Source organism: Hylobates moloch, unplaced genomic scaffold (assembly GCF_009828535.3).
Source record: "Hylobates moloch isolate HMO894 unplaced genomic scaffold, HMol_V3 SCAFFOLD_11, whole genome shotgun sequence".
Lineage (NCBI taxonomy): Eukaryota > Metazoa > Chordata > Mammalia > Primates > Hylobatidae > Hylobates > Hylobates moloch.
The window spans coordinates 59,340,884-59,353,113 of NW_026652286.1; the positions used below are offsets into that span (position 1 = coordinate 59,340,884).

At 39.7% G+C, this 12,230-nt stretch overlaps 1 protein-coding gene across 4 annotated transcripts in view; it reads left to right on the forward strand.

Annotated features, from left to right (window-relative positions):
- TMEM135 (transmembrane protein 135) overlaps window positions 1-12,230 on the forward strand; it is a 278,687-nt gene that overhangs the window by 26,199 nt on the left and 240,258 nt on the right. The window contains exons 1-3 of one of the 4 annotated variants that reach the window (XM_032167117.2): window positions 21-248; window positions 2,047-2,174; window positions 5,866-5,958. In XM_032167117.2, coding sequence (XP_032023008.1) covers window positions 2,152-2,174; window positions 5,866-5,958 — 116 coding nt within the window. In that variant the 5' untranslated portion in view covers window positions 21-248; window positions 2,047-2,151. Of the gene's footprint in view, window positions 1-20; window positions 249-2,046; window positions 2,175-5,865; window positions 5,959-12,230 lie in introns of those variants that run through there. The other 3 variants (XM_032167116.2, XM_058446383.1, XM_032167118.2) reach the window with 3 other exon arrangements.

Below are 12,230 nucleotides of genomic sequence, written 5' to 3' on the forward strand. Positions count from 1 at the left end.
CGGCCGCCCCGTCCGGGAAGAAGTGAGGAGCGCCTCTGCCCGGCCGCTCCGTCTGGGAGGTCTACCACGGAGGCCAGAAGCAATGTGGGGGCTGGACGTGGTGGCTCACGCCTGTGGTCCCGGCACTCTGGGGGGCGAGGCGGGTTGATCACTTCGGGCTAGGAGTTCGAGACCAGTCTGGCCAACTTGGCGAAACATGAAAAATACAACAGACAAACCAACCAACCAACTCAGTGACAACAAAACAGGTCTACCCTGGAGTCATACTCTAATTTTTTCTATTTTTCTCCCTTTCTGATCCTTTATCCCACTTTCTTTTTCTTCCTCTTCCTTCTCCCTCTTCTTTGTCAAATAGAGGATTGAGTTATTATCACTGATCCATATAAAGTCCCTCTCTCATTTATTTTAACTCCCACCCCCCATTTCTATTCCCCGACTTCCCATGTGTAACCTTCCTGATATGTTTGATACGCATCTTTTTGTTTGTATGTATTTTTAGAAAATGTTTATTGTTTTTGTGTGAAAAAAAAAAAAGAATGCATTGTCTAGCCTTGTATCCATAAGATTTGCTCCATTTTCTCCCCCTAGAAATTTTGTAGTTTTGTTTCACGTTTGTGCCTGTGATCCATTTTAAATTAATTTTTGCATAAAGTGTGAGACTTAGGTTGAGGTTTAGTTTTTCTTTTCTTTTAACCTATCATTTACCACACTGCCATATTATAGCTTATTGCTGTTGTTTGTGTCTATTTCCCTATGGAGATTTTATGTTCCTTGAAGGAAAAGATTGGGTCTTATTCATCATTGTTTTTCCTGTGTATGACAGTTGAATTGAAGTAATAGATGGTCAGTTTCAGAGGCTTGAAGACGGAGGGAGTAACAGAAGAATTGAGAAGATGCCATTAGATTTGTTGATCACTGACTTTAGGGAAAGTATTATCTCTAGAAAGATGGAGAATAAATGGAGAGTTTTATAGTCTTTCTGTTCTCAAGTGAGTTTTTCTCTTTCTTACACCCTCTTACTCCTTCCCTATTATGTTCTGACCTTTTTTGTTATATTGTTTCATTATGATGGAGAAGTACTCTTTTCCACGACTAGTGAGGAGTCTATTATTCTTCCCAATTCAGCTCATATCCCGTTCTCCATGAAAATCCTGCCTTCCCCTGTATTAAACTCACTCTGCTAAAATTCTGTGGTACTTTCTATTATATTACTAACACTTAATCAGTCCTCAGTAGCTATATATCTTGCACATATTATGATTTATATTGCTTTATTTCCTGGGATGTTAATAGTCTGCTCAATAAATACTTAGATTTCATGTCTATCCATATAATTGCTAAATTATTTCAGGGCCTTTTTTGGTTTTAATCTAGAAATCTTCCTTTCATATTCAGAGTTCACACAAAAAAAGGTTTTCAATCTAAATTTAAAAGCTAAGTCATGAAGACTGATAGGTTGATATTTTTTATAAAACAGTCTTATGATAAACTTCTGCAGTCTTTTGTATTGGGACTTATTTGTGTTTCTGTGTTCTGGTCACAGGTGATACTTACTTGTGTTGTTACCAGAATCTTTTTTTTTTTTTTTTTTTGCCACACAGTAGTCAAGTTTGAATAACTGAATGAATTTCTCATTAGTGAGAACTCACTAGTGAAGTTCTCTAATAGTAATAGACTGATAAAATCTGTAATATAGTTTTATTATAGCATCCAGTTTTTATTTGAATTGAAATTTTTTTCATTTAAAAGTATATTCCATTTTTCAGTTTAAAACTGTTTTAAGGCATTACAAATATTTACCTCAATATATGGAGATTATTCAACGTATGACGCATATCGTAATTCCTTGGTGTATATTTTACCCTCAGTAAATTCAGGTGTCATCCTTTCTATCCTGGCATTGTATTTTTATAGAGGATCCAGTAAAATGCCAGCATCTTTACTTTAATTTATTTATATATGCTTTTATTCAGTAGCTTCCACATATAAGCTAATTTAAGTGGGAAATGTTGGTTGGATTAAACAAAAAATCCTTTCTCTTTCCAGATTGCAGCAATTCTCCGGAAACGGAAATTAGACTATTATTTACACAAACTACTCCCTGAGATCCTACAATCCGCTTCATTTCTAACTGCTAATGGGGCCTTGTATATGGCTTTCTTTTGCATTTTAAGGTTGGTACTCATAATCACCATAGATACTAATATAGGTTCTTTTATTGAAATGGAAACAAGTATGTGTTTACATAAATGTTATGTGGGTTACTGTCCCTGTCCCCCCTTTTTTTAAATCTGTGAAGTGACATTTATGTCAATGAAAGCTTGTAAAACTTGACCTCAAGATGTAATATAAACTTTAAATTATTGGTGTAGTTATATAGCAAAAATGCTTTAAGATGTCATACATATTCTGAGGCCTGTTATATTTACCAAGTTGTTGAATACAATTTCTTAGCTTTTCAATTTCACAAATCAGGAATTCAAAGCAACTAACTGTCTATGACATAGGTTAGGGCCACATGCAGTGAACAAACTTCAAAAGGACTGTAACATACACATTTTTATTTATTAAACAGTAAGTTAACTCCTGGTATATTCTGTTGTTGGAACTTTTGGTCCTGATTCAGTCTTATATATTACCTGTGCTGCAACTTTATACATTGTAGAGATGCAGATAGAATTCAGTCTCTTGAGTGCTCTTACTTATCTGACATATTTATTAGCTATTACTTCTTTTTATTTTTTTGCTGTTGATTGCTGAAAACTCAAACTTACGTTTATTTATTTATCTTTAAAAATAGCTTCCTGTTAGTGTTGCACAAAGTAGTTGTGCAGGTATATTTTAACTGCAATTAAAAGTATAATTTCTGACCAGGCGCGGTAGCTCACGCTTGTAATCCCAGCACTTTGGGAGGCCGAGGCGGGTGGGTCACAAGGTCAGGAGATCGAGACCATCCTGGCTAACACGGTGAAACCCCGTCTCTACTAAAAAGTACAAAAAATTAGCCGGGCGTGGTGGCGGGCGCCTGTAGTCCCAGCTACTCGGGAGGCTGAGGCAGGAGAATGGCGTGAACCCGGGGGGCGGAGCTTGCAGTGAGCCGAGATCGCGCCATTGCACCCCAGCCTGGGCGACAGAGCCAGACCGTGTCTAAAAAAAAAAAAAAAAAAAAGTATAATTTCCAAATGTCTTTTACAGATTTTTCCCTAAGATCATTATCAGATCATTAATATTTATAAACTTTTAGATTATGCAGAAAATAATTGATAAGGCTTTTATACTATTGAACAAATCGTGCCTTTAAAGTGACATGAAAATCTATGTAAGGAACTCTCTATCATGTGCTCTCTAGAAAGTTTCTATGATGGCCGGGCGTGGTGGCTCACGCCTGTAATCCTAGCACTTTGGGAGGCCGAGGCAGGTGGATCACGAAGTCAGGAGATGGAGACCATCCTGGCTAACACAGTGAAACCCTGTCTCTACTAAAAATACAAAAAATTAGCCAGGCGTGGTGGCATGCACCTGTATTCCCAGCTACTCGGGAGGCTGAGGCAGGAGAATTGCTTGAACCCGGGAGGCGGAGGTTGCAGTGAGCCGAGATCGCACCACGCACTCCAGCCTGGGTGACAGAGTGAGACTCCGTCTCAAAAAAAAAATGAAGAAAGTTTCTATGATTAGGTTTTTTAAAAAATTGCAATTAAGTATACCTTGCTATTGCAGCATCTTTATGTTCTATGAACCTGTTTGGTTAAGTTGTAGAAGCATGTATCCTGAAGATACTAGGAGATCATGAGAACTCATGAGGTGGTTGAGGGTCAGGGTGGAATTGAAAATGTCACTTACATTTTGTTCCTAATTGGGTAGATGAGATGCTGTTACTTGAGGTAGGGAACTCAGAAGCAAAAGCACATTTGAGAAATACAGTGAAATCTGCTTTGGACATGTTGCTTTTTCTGGTGCCTATGGGACATCTACGTTAACATGTCCAATAAACATTTGAAATTTGAACTTAGAATATATTTAAGGTAACCTCCATGTTCTCCGTATAACTGATTCACTAAGTCCATTTTTCTTAAGATTTTACATTCAATAACTTAAGTCCTTTATGGATTTTATATTGGAGTCTTCACAGGTGGAAGGTTTCTGATGTCCATGTCAAAAAATACCCAAGTTATATGTCCTCAATAGCTTTTCTAATCTTTTTAAATCTGAACTTCAATTTAAGAAATTATTTCAGGCCAGGTATGGTGGCTCATACCTGTTATCTCAGTACTTTGGGAGGCCAAGATGGGAGGATTGCTTGAGGCTGGCAGTTCGAGGCCAGCCTGGGCAACATGGTGAGACTCTGCCTGTTAAAAAAAAAAAAAAATTAACCAGGCACGGTAGTGTGCCCGTAGTCCCAGCTAACTTGGGAGACTGAGGCAGGAGGATCCCTTGAACCCAGGAATTTCGGGCTGCAGTGAACCATGATTGTAGCACTGCACGCCAGCCTGGGTGACAGGGCAAGACCTTGTCTCTAAAAAAAGAAAAATCTTTATTCTTATATATATCTATCTATATAATTTTCATAATGTATAATTTAGCAATTTACCAACTTTGTTCAGATAATTTCTTGTGATTTTTACTTGCTACTTCTCCCTTTCTTAGGAACATATGTTTTGAAGGAAAAAAAACTTCCTCATGTCTCCAAATATTTTTTTTCTCTTAAAAAACCTGCGTTGGCTCATGCCTGTAATCTCAGCACTTTGGGAGGCTGAGGCGGAGGGATCATGAGGTCAGGAGTTCGAGACCAGCCTAACCAATATGGTCTCTACTAAAAATACAAAAAGTTGGCCGGGTGTGGTGGCAGGCACTTGTAATCCCAGCTGCTCGGGAGGCTGAAGCAGGAGAATCGCTTGAACCCAGGAGGCAGAGGTTGCAGTGAGCCGAGACTGCGCCACTGCACTCCAGCCTGGGCAACAGAGCAAGACTCCATCTAAAAACAACAACAACAACAACAAAAACCAAACCAAAAACAAAACCCAGACAGCTACTGGTCATTTGTCATTTGTCATTTATGAGGTACTATGAGGATTCCTACTTTCAAGGAATATACTCTAGTAAATGAAAAATGACGTACACATAAAACTAAAATATATAAAATACTTTAGTAAATGCTGTAAGAAAAAGTTATCAAGGGTTGTGGAAGCAAAGAAGGGAAAACATTTATTGAGTGTCTACCATGTGTTGAAAAAATAGTCATAATAATAGTAATAACAGCTAACACTTTCTGAGTACTTGTTATGTGTCCTTCATGGCGCTGGGAAATATCTCATATAGTTCTCTTAATGGCTCTATGAGATAGGTAATATTATCCTCATTTGATAAATAAAGGAAACTGAGAAGCCAGAGGGTTTGCATAGCCAGCAGGTTTGGATCCAGGGAATGCCTGAATGAACGTGGCCAGCTATTATTGAAAGGAGTGTTACCCATTAGTTGTTACTGTAGCAGCCTTAATGAGAGTTGGTGAGAGACTTAACTAAGGCAGGGGCAGTAGGTTGGAGAGGAATTTGAAAGATAAATTGCATGTGTAATAATTTAAGGGAATAATTTAATATGTGGGGTAAGGGAAACAGAAAGTTAAGGATGACACCTGTCAAACATAAGTGGATAGGTGGATGTTGATGCTATTAACATAGGAAAATAGAGGAGAGAGAACAAGTTCATGGGGCTAGGGGAGAGAGTTAATGAGTTTGATTTTAAATATATTTATTTTGAGGTACTGTGGTATATTTAAATAGAGGATGGATGGAGAAGGGAAACTTCTATTCATAATAACTGAAGTGACCAACTAGGAATTTCATACAAAATTCCAAATTTGAATTTCAGGAAGATACTTGGAAAATTCTACTCATGGACTCCTGGCTTTGGTGCCGCTCTGCCAGCATCTTATGTGGCCATTCTCATTGAAAGAAAAAGCAGGTAAAATTTCATATATTTATTTAACAGAACTGATTACCTGTCCCCCACCCCAACTATAATTTTTTTTTTTAATTATCACTTACAGGGATGAGAAATATTTCTAGATATATTTTTTCAGTTCTGCAGATATTTAATTGAAAATTAATTTTATATTAATATTTATATGTATTTTATATTTATTATCTATAAAAATATAAAAGTGGACATTATAGAGCAGTAATAGCCTCTGTTTACTAAAAGATTAGAGAGTTCTGTGATGTGACCTAACTAAAATATGGCTATGCAAATTCTAGACCAGGTGGCTTATTCCTGTAATCCCAGCACCTTGGGAGGCTGAGGCGGGTGGATCACTTGAGCCTTGGAATTTGAGACCAGCCTGGCCAGCATTGCAAAACCCTGTCTCTACAAAAAAAAATACAAAGAAAATTAGCTGGACGTGTTGATGTACTCGTGTAGTCCCTGCTACTCAGGAAGCTGAGGTGGGAGGATCACCCGAGTCCCCAGAGGTCAAGGCTGCAGTGAGCTGTGATCATGCCACCACACTTCAGTCTGGGCAACAGAGTGAGACTCCTGTCTCAAAAAACAAGCAAATAAACAAACAAATTATAATCAAAGATTTTTTCCATAGCCATAATAGCATTTCACACTTAAGAAAATTAACAATAGTTTTTTATCATCATCTAGATCTATACTTTGCTTACTTTGCTTCAGGCTCTTTGAGTGATCTCAAATCAATTATTATTATTATTACTAATTTATTTATTTTTCTGAGCCAGAGTCTTGGTCTGTTGTGCAGGCTGGAGTGCAGTGGTGCGACCTCGGCCCCCTGCAACCTCCGTCTCCCGAGTTCAAGCAATTCTCCTATCTTAGCCTCCCGAGTAGCTGGGATTACAGGTGCATGCCACCATGCCTGGCTAGTTTTTGTGTTTTTTTAGTAGAGACAAGGTTTCACTGTGTTGGCCAGGCTGGTCTCAAACTCCTGACCTTGTGATCCACCCGCCTTGGCCTCCCAAAGTGCTAGTATTACAGGCGTGAGCCACTGCGCCTGGATCATTTATTTTTAAGACATTTTGTATTTAAAAAAATTTTTTTATTGTTATCAGCCTGAAATTTTCCATGTGAATAAATATGATTTCTATAAAATGTTGCAAACTTACATGAACTGTTCAGTCAGGTAAACAGTTAAAATTTAAAGATTTTGCCATAAAAAAATACCTGCCATCTCATGAATAATTGTTTTTATTGCTGAGGAATTTATCCACCTTTGTCCCAGATAAATCAAGAAAGGATCATGTATTGAAACTACTTATGAAGATGCTTATTGTAGTCATTGGCCCTCTGGTAAGAGTGTGAGTAATTCTCATCAAATAACCAAATATTAAACTACTGGAAGCCACTCTTATTTATTTATTTATTTATTTTTTTGAGATGGAGTCTCACTCTGTCTCTAGGCTGGAGTGCAGTTGTGCGATCTCAGCTCATTGAAACCTCCTACTCCCTGGTTAAGCAATTCTCTTGCTTCAGCCTCCCAAGTAGCTGGGACTACAGGCACGTGCCACCGTGCCCAGTTAATTTTTGTATTTTTAGTAGAGATGGGGTTTCACTTTGTTGGCCAGTATGGTCTTGATCTCCTGACCTTGTGATCCACCCACCTCAGCCTCCCAAAATGCTGGGATTACAGGCGTGAGCCACCACACCTGGCCAATGAAGCCACTCTTAATACATTTTGTAACTGTCATAGTACCTAAATTTTTGTGGTTCTCTGTTTGATTATATCAGTGACTACAATACTTAAACTTTTGGATTATTAGAATGACTAAAATCAAAGGATTAGTGAATGTTATAACCTCAGCAAAATCAAGTCAGTAATTCCAGGAACATAGGTTACTGCACCTGAAAAGAGAGTACAGCATGATTGTTGAAGCATGGATTTTGGAGCTGTGCTATCTGGCTTAGGAGCCCAGCTCTGCCACTTACTGCGTGATATTCATTACTTGAAAAATGAAAATAATGATAATCTATTTGTAGGATTATTTTATTTTATTTTATTTTATTTTTTTGAGACGGAGTCTCGCTCTATTGCCCAGGCTGGAGTGCAGTGGTGCAATCTCGGCTCACTGCAACTTCTGCCTCCCAGGTTCAAGTGATTCTCCTGCCTCAGTTTCCCGCATAGCTGGGATTACAGGTGCCTGCCACCACGCCTGGCTAATTTTTGTATTTTTAGTAGAAACGGGGTTGTACCATGCTAGCCAGGTTGGTCTCGAACTCCCATCCTCAGGAGATCCACCCGCTTTGGCCTTCCAAAGTGCTGGGATTACCTGCGTGAGCCACTGCGCCCAGGCTTATTTTATTTTTTTTTGAGACAGAGTCTCACTCCGTCACCCAGGCTGGAGTAATAGTGGCTTGATCTTGGCTCACTGCAACCTCTGCCTCCTGGGTTCGAACAGTTTTCCTGCCTCAGCCTCCCAAGTAGCTGGGACCACAGGCATGAACCACCAAGCCTGGCTAATTTTTGTATTTTTAGTAGAGATGGGGTTTCGCCATGCTGGCCAGGCTGGTCTCGAACTCCCAACCTCAGGTGATCCGCCTGCCTCAGCCTCCCAAAGTTTTGGGATTACAGGCATGAGCCACTGGGCCTGGCCTGTCGGGTTGTTTAGATTATTAAGTGAATTAATATATGTTAAAATGCTTAGAACAGTGCCTGACATATAGTAAGAGTTATGTATGTGTTAAGTATTATTTTTGTTTTTTTTGCCTGTAAGTAGAGAGAGTTATTCTGGTGATGGTAACTTCCTAATCAATAGAAAACTGTGTATATTGGTTTTGAAAAGATATTTTTGAAATATGTCAGTTACATTAAACTAAAGATGCTTTAAATCAAGGTAGCTACTATTTACTCATATTTAGCACTCAAATAATTAGATAGCATTTTTGCAGTTATGTACCTACTTTTCAACACAAGCTGTTGAACACCTTTGTAACAATCAACTAGAGTCAATGGTTATTAACATTTTGCCATTTTACTTTATTTGTATGTGAATATATGTGAATGGTGTTTTTTCTGTGTGTGTGAGCCATATGGAAACATGTTATAAACATCATGCCACTTTACTCCTGAGTACTTCAGCACGCATCTCTTAAAATAAGGATATTTTTCTACAGAATTACAACACTATTATCACACACAAGACAATTAACAACCATTTTTTCATACCATCCAGTTCATATTGTCCTAAAATGGCTTTTAATGCTATTTTTTTGAACCAGAATCTAGTCAAGGTTGATGTGTGTTGATGTATTTCTTTCTTTTCCTTTTTCTAAAAGTACTTTTTCTTGAGATAGGGTCTTGCTTTGTCACCCAGGCTAGAATGCAGTGATGTGATCATAGCTCACTGCAGCCTCAATCTCCCGGGCCCAAGAGAGCCTCCTGCCTTAACACCACCCTCCCACTGCCTCCCCAACCCCCCACCAGTAGCTGGGACTGCAGGTGCACACCACTATGCTCAGCTAATTTTTTATTTTTTATTTTTTAATTTAATTAATTTATTTTTTTTGAGATGGAGTCTCGCTCTGTCCCCCAGGCTGGAGTGCAATGGCGCGATCTCTGTTCACTGCAAGCTCCACCTCCTGGGTTCACGCCATTCTCTTGCCTCAGCCTCCCTAGTAGCTGGGACTACAGGTGCCCGCCAACTAAATTTTTTTTTTTTTTTGTATTTTTAGTAGAGACGGGGTTTCACTGTGTTAACCAGGATGGTTTCGATCTCCGGACCTCGTGATCTGCCCGCCTTGGCCTCCCAAGTGTTGGGATTACAGGCGTGCGCCACTGCACCCGGCCCAATTTTTTATTTTTATATTAAGTAGCTGAGGTCTCACTATGTAGCCCGGGCTGGGCTGGTTCTGAGCTCAAGTGATCCTCCTGCCTTGGCCACTGAAACTGTTGGGATTACAGGTGTGAACCACTGCACCTGGCCTATTTTCTTTTAATCTAAGATAGTGTCTTCACTTTTTCCCTCTACAGCATTGCTTTATTGAAGTGACCAGGCCAGTTGTCTCGTTGTATGTAATACATTTCTGATTTGTCTGAGTTATTTCTTCATGGAATTGGTGAATTGGTTCAACAATTGGGCCCCAAGCCCAATATCATTATGGTTTTTGCTGATGCGTAGAGGTACGTACTGCCTTGGTGGTCTTGTGTGAGATCCGGAAGAAATCTCTGGATTAAAGCAGAGATTCTTGTTCTTTTCCCTTACTTTCTCCCAAATAAACAGGATGTCTCTCTCTCTGTGTGTTGAACTGCTTGGAACTGAGCATGAGGTGACACAAGCATCCCTGTGGCCCCCATCCCTGGGACTGCGCTAGGTCAGACTTGAAGCCAACACAGCAGTGGGTCTTGCCCAAGGCTAGCTGTAACCATTACTTGGCTACCACTTGTGTTCACTCAAAGCCCTAGGGCTCTATAATCAACAGGTGGCAAAGCCAGCCAGGTTTGTGTCCTTCCCTCTGGGTGACAAGTTCCCCCGGGCCCTGGGCAGGTCCAAAGATGTTGTCTGGGAGCCAGGGATAGGAGTAAGAAAAATTTGCCTGATATTCTTTTCCACTGTGGCTAAACTGGTGCTCAAACCACAATATAAAGTGCTTCCCACTCTTCCCTCCCCTTTCCTCAGGCAGAGGAGCCTCTCCATGTGGGCACCACCACCAGCCATGGCAGGCTTCTGACTGGCCACCACTGATGTTCACTTAAATACCACAGGCTCTTCAGTCAGCCTGTGGTAAACGCTGCCAGGCCTGGGACTCACCCTTCAGGGCAGTGGGCACTCCTCTGGCCTAGGGTAGGTTCAGAAATGCTGTCCAAGAGCCTAGACCTGGACTTGGGGACTCCAGGAGCCTGCTTGTTGCTTTACCCCACTGTGTGCAAGCTGGTACCTAAGTGCAAGACAAAGTCCCCTTTTGTTTTCCTTCTGCTTTTCTCAGACAGAAGGAGTCTTTTGCCATAGCCACCACAGCTGGGAATGTGCTAGGTCACATCTGTAGTGAGCACGTCTCAGAGCCCAAGGCTATGGCATACTCCTTGGGTAGCGCTCCTAGTTATAAGGGCTTGTTAGTCTGCAGGTGATGAATAATCCTGCCAGTACCCGGTGCTTCCCTTCAAGGCAGCAGGTTCCCTTTTGGCCCAAGGTATGTCTAGAAATGTTATCCAGGAGCAAGGCTTGGAATGGAGCCTTCATGACTCTGCCTAGTGCCTTCTCCTACTGTGATATCCAGTGATGACATCTTATTTAACTGTAGTATAAAACCAGGAAGTTGACATTACTGTCAACTACACTATAGACTTCATTCAGTATTCACTAATTCTTATATACACTCATTTGTGTACGTGTCTATGCAGTTTGTTCCCATGGATAGAGTTGTTTACCCCCCACTAAAATCAATGTCCAAAACTGTTTCAACACTACCAAGGATTGCCCTTGAACTATCCCTTTGTAGTTGCACCATTTTCATCAATTCCTGTCTCCTGGTAACAACTAGTCTACTTTTCATTTCTATATATATATCATTTTGAGGAAGTTATATAAATGGAATGATGCAATATATAACGTTTGAACATAGGCTTTTTCTTTTTTAAACTAAGCATGATGCCTTTGAGATCCATCTAAGATGTTGCTTGTATTACTAAGTTTCTTCCTTTTTTATTGCCTAGTAGCATTCTAGTCTATGGATATACCAGAGTTTGTTAAACATTCACTTGTCAAAGGACATTTATGTTATTTTCAGTTTTTGGCTGCTCCATCCATGAACATGGTTTCTCTCTCCATTTAATTAGATCTTTTATTTCTTTTCATCAGTTTTTATAATTTGCGGAATGCGTTTCATATACATGTTAGATTTACACCTGTTTCCCTTTTTGGGAACAATTGCAAATGATTTTTCTGTTTTTGTAACAGCTTTATTGAGTCATAATTCATATTCTATACAGTTCACCCTTTTGAAAACTGCACAATTCATTGGTTTTTAATATATTCACAAAGTTGTTTAACTACCGTGACAAACAATTTTAGAACATTTTATTCACCTCAAATAGAAACCTCTTTAACTGTCACCCCCTAATCCTTCATCCTCCTCACCCAGCCCTAGGCAACCACTGATTTCTGTCTCTAAAGATTTGCTTCTTCTGGACATTTTATATAATGGAGTCATACAATATGTGTCATTGGTGACTGGCTTCTTTTACTTAATGTAATGGTTTTGAAGTTTGATGTCATACATATCATTTC